The 15,650-nt window shown below is 36.7% G+C and overlaps 2 protein-coding genes across 2 annotated transcripts; both read right to left on the bottom strand.

Annotated features, from left to right (window-relative positions):
* Window positions 1–2,266: 2,266 nt before the first annotated feature.
* LOC112182052 (probable membrane-associated kinase regulator 4) lies at window positions 2,267–3,640 on the bottom strand. The gene has a single exon (XM_024320482.2). It carries the CDS (start codon window positions 3,547–3,549, stop codon window positions 2,428–2,430), a length of 1,122 nt encoding a protein of 373 aa, XP_024176250.1. The 5' UTR covers window positions 3,550–3,640; the 3' UTR covers window positions 2,267–2,427.
* A 2,502-nt stretch (window positions 3,641–6,142) lies between these two features.
* Window positions 6,143–14,285, bottom strand: LOC112182553. The gene is made up of 18 exons (XM_024321062.2): window positions 13,974–14,285; window positions 13,658–13,888; window positions 13,483–13,578; window positions 12,922–12,974; window positions 12,721–12,817; window positions 12,315–12,388; window positions 11,690–11,810; window positions 11,047–11,157; window positions 10,391–10,467; window positions 9,696–9,762; window positions 9,271–9,336; window positions 8,071–8,178; window positions 7,844–7,974; window positions 7,619–7,685; window positions 7,471–7,538; window positions 7,281–7,374; window positions 6,863–6,933; window positions 6,143–6,762 (listed from the first exon to the last, which is right to left on the bottom strand). The coding sequence occupies exons 1-18, from the start codon at window positions 14,121–14,123 to the stop codon at window positions 6,384–6,386; spliced, it is 2,061 nt and encodes a 686-aa protein (XP_024176830.1). The 5' UTR covers window positions 14,124–14,285; the 3' UTR covers window positions 6,143–6,383.
* Between the last annotated feature and the right edge of the window lie 1,365 nt (window positions 14,286–15,650).

Raw genomic sequence — 15,650 nt, 5'->3', positions numbered from 1 at the left:
GTCAGCCATGAAAGGCTTCATATCACCAATATTGATGCGTTGTGCTTCCAGTGTCAGCCTAATATATATGTCTCCCACATTTTGTTCATCTGCATCTGCTAACACAATCTAGCCCTGCTTTGAGAGGTCATGTGAAAGGAGATGGCGGCATCATGACCCAGAATGCTACCTGAAATATAAAGATAAAGATGTTAAAACCAACAACAAACAGTAAAAATTATCAGGATCATTAAAATATATGCATAAAGAATTAGCCATTACCGACGGATGCACTCTTTTATATAGTGTTTGAGGGGAGAGTCCTCCTCTAATAATTAAGAGGACTCATACTCATGTATAATCTTAATTTCCTCAAATATCTCATACTATCAATCTTATAAATTCTTAATATATAGGAATTTATCTAATGAAGGGCTTAAAACACTAGTAGTAGCTACTAATTTGGTAACGGCATTTGCAGTTCATTCTCACACTTTCCTTTTAAATAAACAGTTCATAGTTCTCTCATTTACTCACAAGTCATGCATGTTGAGGTTGAGGGTATGCAAGGCAATTACACTTCTTATTATGAGAAGTTTCATGTATAGCTTGTGTTAGGTTTTTATCAAGAATGGAACTCGATCTGCATGTCAAGGCAAAGATGTCTATACATGAAAAGTCTTCTCACAACCCTACTGGAACGACTTTTCAACTGCCTATGGTGGCTGTCATTTATTCCTAAAATCTTGTGAGCCCCATCGTCCTTGTGTTACGTTTTTATCAAGAATGGAAATGAATCTTTGGCCACTAGGCTGTTTCTTAGGTATGATCTATCTAAAAATGTGATTTATCTATGGAAATTATTCTATGCACCGACGATGTAAGTGACCCAACCCTTATAAAATAATCTCAACCCTTGATATTTATTATCAACTTTATTTTTAATAAACAAAAAGTGTATTTAATGCAATCTAACCATTTATTTGTGTTGGTGCTCTGAATACTCCCTCGATTTATCTAACATCACTCGTACAGAGATCAAGTAAATGAGTATAAAATGAGAAATATTAATTGTTACTAATTAATTTTACCGTTCTCAATGGGTATGGTTTCTGTGGCATGTTAAACCAATAGAACACTGAGCTGAAGCAATTAGCAACCCTACCATTTCCTTCTTTTTCCCTAGCCTGTAACCCCATAGTGCTCAACAACATCAAAGTGTTAAGATTTTTTTTAATTGCTTTCTTTAGCTCTAATCCTGTCAATTTCTGGCTGACACGCTCACTCAATTTAAGGTTTATAATGCCCACTAGGATTATCTGGGAAAAGAAAAGAAAAGAAAAGGAACCAAAAGCCAACTAAAGGCTGTTTGTCCTGCACTTGATGAGATTTCATCTCAAGTTGAATATATTAAGAACACAAAATGATTCTTGGATCAACAAATGAAATACATGTACTCTTAATGATATATAATTTTTCAAAAGCAGAAAAGGAGTAAAAGAGTGTATGATATTATATGGTATTACACTGTGAAACAATTAAGAGTTAGATATGTCTTTTAGCTACTCTTATGGGGCAGACAGGTGGGTTTTCAAAACTCGTGATTCGATGATTGGCTGGGACATAATGATGATTATCTTTGCCTAATCTAAGGTTACTTTGAAGTTAATAAATATTCATCATGGAATGATGCCGGCTCTTTGAATTCATGGCTTCTTGCACTAAATTAGCTATTAGTACATATGATGGAGCTGATCTCATCAATGATATATAGATTGTGCAGTAACTATTCTCTTTATCCAGTAATCAGGCAATGTGATCTTCCCTTTAGACAGTTTTAACCTGATCGAAGTCATTTGTAAGTCCTTAAATATGGAATCAGGGGCCACAAAGAAAATGTAGGCTTATTTTCCACTCTTGCTACAGATTTTGAGTTTCTGCAGTACTGATGAAAATTTGAAAGTGATGACATGGTTTCTAAAGTAGCTAAAATAATTCAGGAGTATATGTCCAATTAATATAGCTTCTTTGTGTTGTTGCTTTTATGTTTTGATCCTTTATTTTCTGTATAGCTATCCTGAATTCAAAATTTGTTGGTTAGTTGAACTCTACAGCAATATTAGGAATTAGAATTTTGCTGAATGAAACAATTCATCATGAGAAAAAGGAATATGAACTTGTTACTTGTCAAAAAGGGAAAGATATAATATCAAAAACTACTAACAATATACGTATCAGATGATTCAAAACACATCAATCAATCAAAATTGTTGAATACTTGAATGCTTTCTGATTTAAAGGTTCTATACTAGTCTAGGACAGAAATTTTATTGAGGCTTTGAACAAACTTTAACAAAGATTTAAAACATCCATGCACTGAACCAAAGCATCTCCATTTATCAAATTTTTTGAAAGAAGGAAAAGACATACACAGCAATAACTCCAGTTCTATCTTTTTCTCATCCCCCTGCAAAGGTCTGGCCCATCTTTGTCCTCACAAGCTGACAGTGATGTTGACAATGAGTAAAACCCAACTTCACTCGCAGTCTTTCTTGAACGAAATGTTTGCTGAGATTGCTTGCAATGCGCAATGGCCCCCTGAATTGAACTCTCCATTTCTGAATTTGCACTGTTGCATCTCTTCAGAAACTTCGGCTCCTGAGTCCCATTTGAAAGGTTTGAACATGAAGATGAAGAAGAAGCTGATGATGACGAGGAGGAGGAGGATGGTGAAGTAGAGTCCTTTGTAGAATGCCGCTTGATAGCTAATGAAAATGACCTTCTGTGAAGACCAGCACCATTCTCAGTGATCTTGTCTTTGTTGAAGCTCCTCATGCCAGAAGCAGACATTATATATTTATCCTTCTGAATTTGTCCAAAGGGGTTTTTCCTCCCCGCCTTCGTGTACTTGCTCAAGTCCTCGGATTTCATAACCATTCCTTCATCTGCATTCTTAGCAGCTGCTAGAGCACTGGACTCATTGGAGCAACCAGTTTTGCTAAACAAGGACTTGAGATAAGCCCTTGAAGCCTTGAGCTTAGACCCAAGTGAGGAGTACTGCTTCAACTTTTTGGTCCAAGATTTTTTCGAGTTTTCATTGACGTATCCAAATCCACTCCCATCAGTTGCATACTCGAAATTATACTCATCCCGGTTCAGCTCTCTGCTAACTTGACAAGACTCCGAAGGTGAGATGTTGCAGGACTCAAATGGGGTACTCATTGTTGTTGGAGTTGTGGCTGTAGTGGCTAATGGGGTGCTATAGAACTCTTCAAATCTATCTTTTGGGTTATGATCAAAGCATGAAGTGGAGTTTTGGAGTAGTTTTTTGACCATTTGTAAACGCGGTGGGAGGTGAAGAGGAAGGAGCTTTCCTTTGTAGAAAAGCTCATCAGCTGGTGAAGTAGTTGAAGGCTCTATTTCTAGTGAGCTTGATGACATTTGAAACTCAAACTCTCTGGGACGTGGAGGAGAGCTCATAGAGTGGGAGAAGAAGGCTGAGTATGAACCGACTTCCATGTCTATGTAGTCATCTTCTGAAGGATCATAAGATAAGTGGTCAACAGCCATCACTACTTTCTCTATGGTGTTAAGACAAAGAATCTATTGTTTGAAACCTGAAGAGAAGTAGTTCAAATGAAGCTGAGCTTTGTGAGGGTTTTGAAGGGGTTATGCAACCTTTAAAAAGGGTCCAAAGTAATAACTCTGTTTATTCCAATTTCCAAATATACAATTCCAAACATTATGTGGAGTGTGGACCTCAATCTGTTGGCCAATTTGTTTAATTCTTTTTCCTTGAAGAAAAATGTTTCTTGTGGCTCATTTCTTTAGTTATATGTGGAAGACAAAGAATTGACTGGGAGGAGAAAAACTTCAATGGTTAAGCAACCTTGATCACAAGCATTGCAGTCAGCATCGATCACTAGGACTTTAATTTATTGGGGACCAAACAACTGAAAGCTAAAAAGTATATATAGGTAGAATTAATAAGCACCATGATGTAAGAATGAGTTCCTTTTGTTGCTTTAAGCTCTTGATCATCAATTTGTCTTTGTTCACTTAAAATTGTTTGGATTTACTTGAAAAGATCGTAATATCTGAGACTGTAGTATATAGAAGCATAAGAATAAAAAAGTACAGTAGCCTAACTAATATAACTTATCCTATTAGCTAGTGAGTGAAATACTCATCAGTTAGGCGAACGTACAAGAAAATATGTATACGTTTGTGTAGGTACTCCTCAAACTCAGATAACCTTTTGGCCAAATTCAACTGGGAACCGACTCACATCTTAAAACCTGGCTTTTTTGCACTCTTCCAATATAAAACTATCTCTCTCTCTCTCTCTCTCTCTCTCTCTAAACTTGAAAAGCTCTTGTAATCAATAGAGGAGTAGTGAACTACTTAGAGCTAAAGAGACACTTTATCTCTCACTCCGTAACTAATAAGAAAGCAAAACCTGAAAAAGCATTCTAATCAATAGAGTATTGCTTAGAAGTTAATTAGAACTAAATAATCACTTTATGCTACTTCACCTGATGATCTGCTACTTTTACTGAATTCCTGGGTTTGTTTTTTACTTTCATTTTCAATGATCATGATAAAGAAATTAAACAAAACGAGCCCAACTTTCTAACAATTTTTATCAGTACGTGCACACAGATCTTTGATGCTTTTAGATCTTCGATCATGAACTTGGTTTTCTTTATTCTATTAGAAACAAAATGAGAGATAAGTATATATATAAGATTTTTATAGAGGAAGAGAGTGAGACGTGTGAAGCTCATGAAAAGCCAAACAGAATCCGACATTTGGTGGTGGGAAATAGAAATTCCGGATGCAATGCCATGCGAAGCTCGAGACTTTCATTTGTCTTCTCCTTTTAACCTACTTCCCCATCTTTACGTTCAATCTTTTTCTATCTGTTTCTGTTTTCAATTCTAACCACTAAACAAAGCCATGGGGATTCCCTCCTTTTCCAAAGTCCAAATGGCTGGTTATGTCTTGCTTTTCTCTTAGAAGCTAGTCATTTAGAAACAATGGATATATATTTTGATATCACAGATGCATTGTTGGTAATGTCACAAGTATCTTCATTTTCATTTTCATTTTCGGTATATAACAAGAGAAGAAACGAGTGTAGAAGCATACAGAATAGTGTTTTTCTGGTTTGAAACCATGAATGAGTTTAATGTCACCGTATCCAACGAATTATAAGGACGATGCTATTCACACTCTCAGTTTGTTATTTTGTGATGCTTCTTTTGTAAATGGTCTAAACTAACAAAATATGAAATTTGGGGTTCATGGTGACAAAGTAAGAGCGTGAATAGCAATTTCCTATCAAAAATTGGTTAGAGACGAATAGTATTGAACCCATAAATTGTTGGGAAAGAAATATGAAGAAATTCATTGTTGGGTCTTTTTTAAGACAAACAGCATTGGTAGGATGCCCTAGTGTTCTCTTTAGTAGGCATCAAGAAAGTGTTTCTTCTTTACCTTGGACCCCCCTGCCTCAACTCAATCTTCAACTCTTGCATCACCAAATTTGGGTCACTGGCCAACATATTGCATTAACAATATGCAGGGACAAATTATACTACGAAGTGTATGAAGCAAAGAAAAGCCACAAATTCTACATAAACTACCCTCAACCCTAAATTGAGGATGTATCTAATTGGTTCCAGGTCTGACAAAGTAGAGCCTCTCCGAGTGTTCGGGCACCCTCCTACCAGCATCAAGTAGGGTTGAAGATTGCCAGAAAGCTAAACAGCTCTGAGCATCATCTTTTAGAAATCATTTTAGAAACGGACTTTAGAGGGATTTTGGGTGGAAGAAAAACCCAGTCCACTAGCTTCTGTACCCTGTTGCTGAAATCATAGGAGGACCTGCATAATGATGTTGCCATTGAAAGATGAAACAAAAATTTTACTTCTATATCCGGAAACCTTTTCAAAGCTATATTAACAAAAAATCCTAACGCACCCACATTCTCATCTGGGCTCCTCCATTTCTTGGTGTGTGGAAGCATGAGGCCCGCTTAAAGTTAAACATCAGATGGGGATGCCCACTTCAGAGAAAAGAAAGCAATTGACACCACATTCTGAGTTGTAAGTTTTGTGAAAGAGATGGCAGAGAAGCTAAAATATCGTCATCCAACACCAACACCAACACCAACACCAACACCAACACCTTCCATTCCACTCGTTTTGTCAAATATTTGACATTACAACATTACGGGTTTGAGAATTCAAAGAAGAATTAACAAATCAGTAGAGGTTGATACAAAGAAGTTACAAGGAAAAGTATGTAACGCCTTTGGGTACAGATTAGATCATACTTTATACAGAGGATATCTTTTTGAAACTTAAATAGACAGCCACCTATCCGGCATAATTATAGGTCTATTTGGTAGTTGATGAATCACCAGATCTTAGTTCCCTCTCAAGCTCGTCAAATTCCCACTCACCCACCTCCTCTGTTGAGTAGTCTTGACCAACCTTGCCAAACTCTGATTCGAGCTTTGCTAGGTCATCTTCAGGGTCGAGCACTTGCTCTACCTTGACTGCACCTGACTCCGAATGCTTCACTGTCTCAGCTTTCTGTGCAACTGAGCCCTCTGCTGAGAGATCAGATGGAGCACTCTGCAGCTTGTCATCAGACGGAGTTCCAGCTTGGGGAATTGGAGTCTCTATTTCTAGAATTGGTCTCTCAACAGCTTCAAATTGTGCTCTTAGTTTTTCAATATCATTGAACAGCTCCTTAACCCTTGGGTCTTCTTTCCTAGAATACGCAAGCAAAGTCATATTTAGGGGTACTGTGAATCGCATCAAAAACGAAAAAGAAAAAGAAGAGAACTAAATACACCACCAGGAATTCATACCTGGAAGTTCTAGCCTGTTCTGAATAAAAGTGCGCTTTCATATTATCAACTACACTGAAGGTGGTAATAATCTGAAACAAGATAACAAAAATCAATGTATGCATGTCAATAACAACAAAAGTTCCCCAATAGGAATTGGGTGCCTCACAATACCAAAGTCTGAAGCATTCCTGCTTGAGTAGTTTTTACAGACTACATGCAAAAAAAACAGTTTGGATCATTACCCAAAATTGACATGAAAAATTAACTTTCACAGGGAACCATCCTAGATTCCTAACTCATGATACTAAAATAGCAAACTTGTAATTTCTTTTTCTTTTATCTTTTTCAATCTGCATGCTTTAGATTAAAAAAGTCACCCTATTGAATCACTAAAGGAACCCAAAAAGTCCTTATCTGGAGATCTGTATGTTTTTACCTTGGTTTCATGATCCAAATATTCCTCCTCAAGACTTCTTAATGGATTTAATGCTTTAGAATCCTCATTCTCTGCATTAGATACCACCCCTGACCTGTTTTGTCAGGTCAAAATACATTAAGAACAGAGAAAACAGAACGAAGGCACAATTATCATAGTGCCAAAGAAAAAATGATAAAAAAAACATTACTTCTTGCTCAAATTCTTAAGATTCTCCACAAATTTCCCTATACGGCTGATAGAAGGCCCCAACTCTTTCTGCATTAGAACATGAGATGTTTACTTAAGGAACAGGAGAGATAAAGAGAGAAAGATGAGGAAAGGCAGAGCACCAATACCTTGTAGGCAGAGAGAAGATCAATGGCGAAGTTCACAAAATAGTGCTCTTGTTTCTCCAATTCATCACTTGAAATGCAAAAAAGTAATAACTATTTAAAGCACAGTATATACAGCACGAGAAAGAACATAAACCAAATTTAACTACAACTTTCGGTCTAAATGAACAAAGTGACAACAAATGGAACAATGAGCATTTAGCAATTGAACAGAGTTGAAGAACATACTTGACCTGCTTCTCCTTGGTCTCTGCATATGAGCACTTGAGTACCCAAGTATCTTCCAAAAAATTAATCCATGTACGTAGAACATCTGCCTCGACCTTGCATGAAGCAATGGATTTTGATAGTTCATCTTCCTGTCAAAAATTTTGACCAGAAAAAATAAGATAAAATGACTACAAATGATGAGCCACTGTGGGTTAGGGGGTTAAGATCCAGAATATTATCAAAACCTTTGTTTCCAAGTGAGCCACAATCTTGGTATTAGCTTCCTCAAATTGGTCCCTCTCTTCCCTGGTATTGCGAAGGCGAGAATTAGCTGCAGCCAAGGAGATATTGACCTGTATCAAAAGAATAATCATAACCAAATTGGTCCCTCTCTTTCAGATATTCACAATCAGGGAAGAAAACCTAATTTAATATATACGAATTTGGAGAAGGAAAAGATCACATCAAAAATACCATTTGTTCAGAAAATAATACAAACCCTGAAATGTAATGAAAAGAGAATCCAAGATCACAAATTTATCGGAAACTATAAGCTCAGCATTATTTTGAAAATATGAAACACTTATTTCCTATTTTTCATGAATTTTCTAGTTTTCCATTTGGAAAATCGTAGAGAAAAATTGGGACAAGATTTTTGAGTCCTGTCAGTTTGAGAAGCACTTAAAAATCATTATTTGAGGATGGGATGATTTTTGTAAGAAAATCAGAAAATGCGATTTCGGCCAAAAATTGTGTGTCCCACAGTTTTGATGAGAAATCATGGTCTTGGACAATTTTTTTTTTTTTTTTTCAATCTAGAAAGAGTTCCGGAGTCAATTCCCACGCAGCTGGGACATCTTTCTAAGGTGAAACCGCATGGTTGGACCTTCATGGGCTACTCTTGCTTAGCCTTGCTTGCATGGGCACCATTAGCCTTAAGTCCTTAACTAACTGATGGTGTCAAGGCTTGTAACTAATAGATGTACTTTAAAAGCATGGAAACCAAACCAGGAACTATTTTTTTGAAAGTTCTTTTAATAAAATCAAACAACATCCTTCAACCAGACTCTCAGATAAAGTCATCTATTGCCTGGATCAAGGAATCAATGTCTGTGATCCTCGAACTTGATCAAGATGCTTATATGATTCTCATCGGAAGCATATATGATTCTGCCTCACATGAGGAAATGTATTTATGTATATGAGAATTGTATAACAACATTTATTTTTTTCGTCTGATGCATATATGATTCTCATATACATATCTTTTTAAACTGCTTAAATCAATAGAACCAGAATATAGGAACAAACAAGAAAACCAGGGGGCAAATAAGAATATGTTCGTCAGAGGAAACCAGAGTATAGGAATAGGGCAAATTACAACTAAACAAAAAATCTAAGTAGGTACGCATTTAGGAAATCATAGAGAAAAAACCAGAGAAAACCTTTTTCAATTGAGCCTCAAGGTCATCCCTTTGTCTTTCAAGCTCTGCAACCTCAGCTTCTATTTCCTGAAAATAGCCGTCAAGATAAAATCTAAAATTTCCCTCCCAAACTTATGAACCGAAGAAATAAGCCCCTAAACTTCTGATGTAAAAAACAATATTAAAGTATGCACATATTCAATGGACAAAATTCGGCCGGTTATTAAATGCAAAAGACCAAAAGCTGAAAAGAGGGGAATACAATGTCTGCCCCTGTGACCTTGAAAAAAAAGTATGTGAAACACCACATAATTGAAGTGTTTTGACATGTTTCCGTGATAAAGAGAGAATGATAGCACCTAAGAATTTCTTTGAAATAGGTGGCATTCAAGTACAAACTACATGTCATCCCATGTTTATATGTAAGTAATGTTGAAGCACATTACCTTCTCTCTTTCACCCACTTCACTAGCTTTAGACGCACGAACTTTTAGAGCTTCCTCCTTTTGGATTCTGTCATATACATGTTACAATGAATTTAGTTTTTTTTTTTTTGGTCTAAACCATACATTCTGAAAACACTTGTAACTAAGTGAAGACTACATGAGAATACTCAATTAATGGTATAATTCCAAAGGGCGACAAGGATTTCACAACTTCATTTAAGGTCCCTTTACAGGCAATATAGGGTAAAGGTTGTAGAGAAACCCTACTAAAACAGCTATAATTCTTAGAAGTGTCTAACTTAGGTGAGGCAAAGTTATAACAGATAAATTATACAGTTTTCCTGCACCTGGTGACTAAAGAATTTGTGGTCTCACCGTTGGAACTAAATCTGACAATGGATATAGATAGAAGTGAAAAAAGTGAAGCCCATGACTTGTTTGGTTTGTTCTCCACTGCTAGATTTAGATCCCAAGGTGAGTGACTGATGGTCTACGGTCATTTAGGCTGTTATGTTTCAATACTAAATCTACAGGTGATTGTAAATTAGTATAATCTTTTGTCTAAAGATTCTAATAACTCTGTTTAGATTGACATGCAATGATGCCAATGCCACCAAGAAGTATATCCATGAATAGATCTGATACATCAGAACTCAACATGAGTATAAAAGGTTCCTAAAATTGTGTTGTTCTACCTGTTATCTGAAATACGATTTTCCGCTTTTGCAGAGGAGCTAGCAAGAGATTCTGATAAAACCTTCAATTTGTCAACCTGCTTATACAACCAAAATAGTGTTGGTTATAAGAGTTTTTTGTAACATCGTGCATGAGTAAGAAATCAAAACATCAAGTTGCACATAAACTGGAAAACATAAAAATGAGATTGAAGTACAAATATTCATCATCTCATAAGGCAGAGATCAGTAGCAATTAGATGGCAGATGCAAAAAAAGAAAAGGATTAGCTCTAACATATCAATACTAACTTTCCAATCAAACTATGTTCGCAAACTGTTAAAACTTATGCATGCATCACAGAAACATTGATTTCTTGACCCAGGCACTAGATAAACCTTTTACCCATTTTGAATCAACAGATGTAGTCCTTCTACTACACATATATAGATGCATCTCCATAACGGAGGAGTTGTAGCATCTAGCAATATCCTTTGTTTAACAGACACTTTGTCCGTATTTACAGCCAACAGGTTGACGGCCACAAGTACCACATGGCAATGCTAAAATCTCAAACGTAAACATAAAATTCACCAAAGATAATATTCAAACAAATTTTGAGACTATGGTTTCAGATATGTACTAATTGGAGATAAAGAAGACAGAGCAAGACGTACTTTTTGAGCATGGATCTCTGAAGAATCTCCACTGTTCAAGAGTTGCTTCTTCAGTAAAAGCCCTTCTAATCTGGAACAAGCTCGAATTTGTGCAAGTGCTTTTTTTAATGCCTATGAGAAACGCAAGGCAATTAGATTACATATCATATACCTTTCGTGCTTCAGGAAACAGTATCCAATGTAAAATTTTTATCATTCCATTAAATTCAGCCTTAAGAAGGATCAAATGCAGCACTTGCATCTGTACATGTATACCTTTTCAATGGCACAGTTCATTACACCATGGGCATGATGTTTTACAATTTTCACTAAGTTGCCCGTTAAAAGACAGTCCATGGAAATCTTTAAATGGATTCATTTACTGTATGCGTGCTAACCTTGTGCATTATATATTAGGGATTCAATTGGGCTCTTTTTACATGGAAACCATTGGTGGATGTACACAACAATTACTATTAAAATGAGAAGCCAGCAGGTTCAATTGCTTATGACCATAGCAGTAATCTAAATCGGGTCAAACAAATAATAAAAATAGCATCATAAATCTGTGAATCTTCTTCTTCAATTTCAATGTCTTTGCACTTAAGTCCATCATACAAAACCAACGAGGCAGTGAGGCACAGTTAATGACAGCACACCTTACCTGTACTGTTTCCAATTTTGTTTCTTCCGATACTTTGTCATGACCTTCAGTTGAAGGAGATGTCAGCAGTGGTGTCCTTCCATCAAGCTTCTTCTTTAACCTAGAGGCCTCATCATCTATTCTGTAAAAAGGACATATATTTAACTATGGAGGTAAGAAACATGTTTATCAGCCCAACCTCACTGCAGATGAGTGAGGTTATTCTTTCCTACCAGCCTGAATATAAAAAGCTTCTGAAAATAAATCTTCCGAAAGTTTACACATAAATCAGAACAATCGAAATTCAATCTAGAACATAAATTCACTGCTTATTCTAGTCAAACATGGTAGATTAACATGTGGAAGATCAAAGTTTCTCATGATCGTTTATCAACTGAATGAACCGACTTATTGACTTTCATTCTTTGGGATAAATGGGTGTGATTTTGCGTAGACGTGAAAAGTTACTCTTGAAATTGCTATATTAAGACACTGAGCATAACCTACGACGGGGTAGATTGAGAAGGAATATATTAGCTTGATAACACCAACATAAATCAGAAACAATATATATATATATATATATATATAGAGAGAGAGAGAGAGAGAGAGAGAGAGAGAGAGAGAAGATCCATTTTTCACACACCTTCCAAGATCAGCATTTATCTTCAATCCTGTAATTGCACTTTGTGCAAATTGAAGCAATTCCTCTCGCTTTACCTGTATACAAAAGAATATGATGAGCTAACATGCTTCACTTAAGAAATAGAAGGAACAAGTCTTGCATGAATTGAATGGAGTAATCAATACTCTCATTTAAGTAATGGAGCTAAGAAAATTGATGTTTAGTGAAAAGGATTTGCATTATGATTTCATGACCCTTGCTAAACTAGTAGAGACAAAAGGGACAGCTTTATTTACATGATAAATCCCACATTAAAAGAATGAGAACAAAATTGTTCAAACTTCACGAAAAATATAAATCAGGTTTCCCAGAACTCTCCAAATTTGTTGATGTGATGTAAATTGTACTCATAGTTTTATGTATTTACCAATACTTCATCGTTGTAGCTCGAAAAAGCCGTTGCCAAGTCCTGTATGCTGCTCACAATTGCATTGTGAACTTCTTTCCCTCCGGCAAGACAGAGCCTGTAGATTTCATATAAAACAAAAATTAGAAAGAGAAAAAAGAAAGAAGAAACAAAGTCCTATTCATGCTAACGCCAACACAATTGATTAGTGTTTGTTTTCACCTAAACATCTCTGAGAGTAAGGCAACCTCTTCATCATTTGGTGCTTCAAGAATCTGAGTCATAGAAAAGAGTTAACCTGCGGTTAACTTCCATAATCAGCAATTTAAAATCATGCCAGATTTAGGGTTATTAGGTAAGTATGTATGATAAAACAATTAGATTTTTAATAATCCTATTCCTTCTTTAATTAAGCGAGCACCAAGTGTTTCATAACCCAATTGCATATGAGGCAATGCAAAGAAACCATCTCAAACTTAGATTACTTCCCATCCTGCTCCGTTGAGTTCTGCCATTCACTTAATACGCAAGAATTCACTCCATGTAGATCATTAGGTAATGCATCTTAACAACATTTGTAGGCCAAGAATCATTTCTCAAACACACTTACGATGATAAGGCCCTACGGAATCATAAGTTATCTCCCCGCCCCCAACACGACGCGAAGCTACAATCTTACAATAGTTCAAAAGCTTTCTATACAAAAATCACCCCCATTTCCTTCTCAGCAATGCCATATTTACTTTCAAGCACACTTGCAGAACTCATTATTGAAACACATACCATAGACAATGTAATGCCCTCCAGAGCCTGACTCAGAAGAAAAACGTCACGGAAATTCATGGGCTCACCACCAGCATCAGAGTCATAATACAAAACCTATTGACAACAACAACATGATATTCCATTAGCTCAGCTGTAAACCAGAGCCAAACACAAGAACAGGACCAGCACTAACCGTCGATATCTTCCTCCGAATATCACTAACATCCTCCGAAGCACCACCGCCGCTACTCTGCTCCGCCGCCTTTTCCTTCTCTTCCGCCTGAGACAGCTTCAGTCTCTCCACCTCTTTGAGCAGAATCACCCACCTCCTCAGTATCTCAGCCCTTTCAGGTCCTCTACACGACACAGCTGCTTCCTCCAATCTCTGTACACTCTTCTTAACGCTCCGGAAGCTCCGATTCCCCTGTGAATCATCAATGTCTGAGCACTGAGCACAAAATCAAAACCAAGTGAATATGAATTTCAATTCGGAGTTTGTTAAGATTTACCAGTCGATCCTGAAACCGCTTGGCGCCTTCAGCGACGGCGTGGCCGGCCTGCTGGACGACGGAATCGGCGTAGTTCCTGACGGTGCGGGTGAGGTTGTTGCTGTTCCCAACCTCCACGGCTTTGTTCACCGCTGATCTCAGCCACGACATTTTGCTCGGAGCCGAATAGTCACGAAATTTTAGGCCAGAAATTAGGTTTGATTTGAGAGAGAGAGAGAGAGAGAGGTTTGGGGTTTAGGGGAAATGGGGGAAGGGTTCGTGGTGGATTGAGAGAGCCATTGTCAGTTTGGGCAGAAGAAAAGAGGGTGAGGGAGGCAAGTCAGCGTTTTTATTTCGCTCCCACGTTTCTTTTCGAGTAAAGCGGTGTCGTTTTGGTTCTCTTGCTACTCCGACAAAACTACCAGTCTGCCACTTCCACGTAGCTTAAAATGTTTGCTTCTTTCTTTGTTTTAGTTCATTTCCAAACCTTGGTCTTAAAACTGTGTGATACCATCTCCTAATTCTTTTAGGATGTCGATCGGATATAAGATATATAGCCTATAACTATGTAGGCAGCAATATTACAGAAAATACTATTCGAATTATTTCAACTTCAAGCATGTCCATGATTAAATTCTATTTCTTAAATTCGAATTATTTCGAATTATTCGATATGTGGCAACAAGAAACAGTTGAAATCGTTAATAATAATGAGAAAACCACTAGCGTTGACTTGATTTCAATCATACTTTAGCTCATCGAGATTACTGTTGAACAAGATGAAAATGCTTCAAGAGGAGCCGAGGATACTACTCATGCTATTTGAGACTAAACTAGCACAAATTTCTGAACAAGCATTTTCTAAGCAAAGCAAAGGCAATAGAAGATAATTCCAAAGGAGCCGATCATGTGCAGTGCTCGTGGGAGCTCCGACTCTTATGAACTGGGCTTGACCTTGATCAGTTAATTTAAAACGAAGCCCAATGCTTGTGAGGGTGGAGAGGCTTTGAGACTAAAATCTTTCGGGCTTAACCCCTAAAGTCCATTCTTTTCATTTTCAATAGAAATTATTCTATGCACCAACGGTGCAAATAACCCAACACTTATAAAACAATCTCAACCCTTGATAATTATTATCAACCTTATTTTAAAAAACAAAAGGTTTATTTAATGCAATCTAACCATCCATTCATGTTGGTGCAAGTGCAAGTCGGTGCTCTGAATCATTCCCCTTCATTTCAATAGGGTATGCATCTATGTTCTGATAGATGCATGTGGGACCACTCCCTATCTCTTTCCACCGAATATGGGTAAAGCTACTCTATACATAAATGACAAACATTTCCCTATATCAACACATGGTTTTCTATTTGCACCTCCAACTTCATTTCATACATTTGTCTTAAATTCTTGTACTACGTTACAAGAATCGCCCCATATTTCACGACATTTTAAATCTCATTTCATCATAATCACACTTTTTTCCACTCAACCAACATAATGAATGTTAGAATTTCTCTTTAGAAGATACAAATCCAAACGACAACAACTATTGCATCGAATGAAAAGGTGAAAATAAGGGAGTGAACTTAGTAAAATTAGAAACACAAAAGAAACAAATTTAAAAAAATATATCTTATTTTCCCTTCCTTTTTGTATTTTTTTTTTCCTTATAAAATAAAATATATACAGTGGTGG

This window comes from Rosa chinensis, chromosome 1 (assembly GCF_002994745.2).
Source record: "Rosa chinensis cultivar Old Blush chromosome 1, RchiOBHm-V2, whole genome shotgun sequence".
Classification (NCBI taxonomy): domain Eukaryota; kingdom Viridiplantae; phylum Streptophyta; class Magnoliopsida; order Rosales; family Rosaceae; genus Rosa; species Rosa chinensis.
This window is presented reverse-complemented; position numbering and strand designations above follow the sequence as displayed.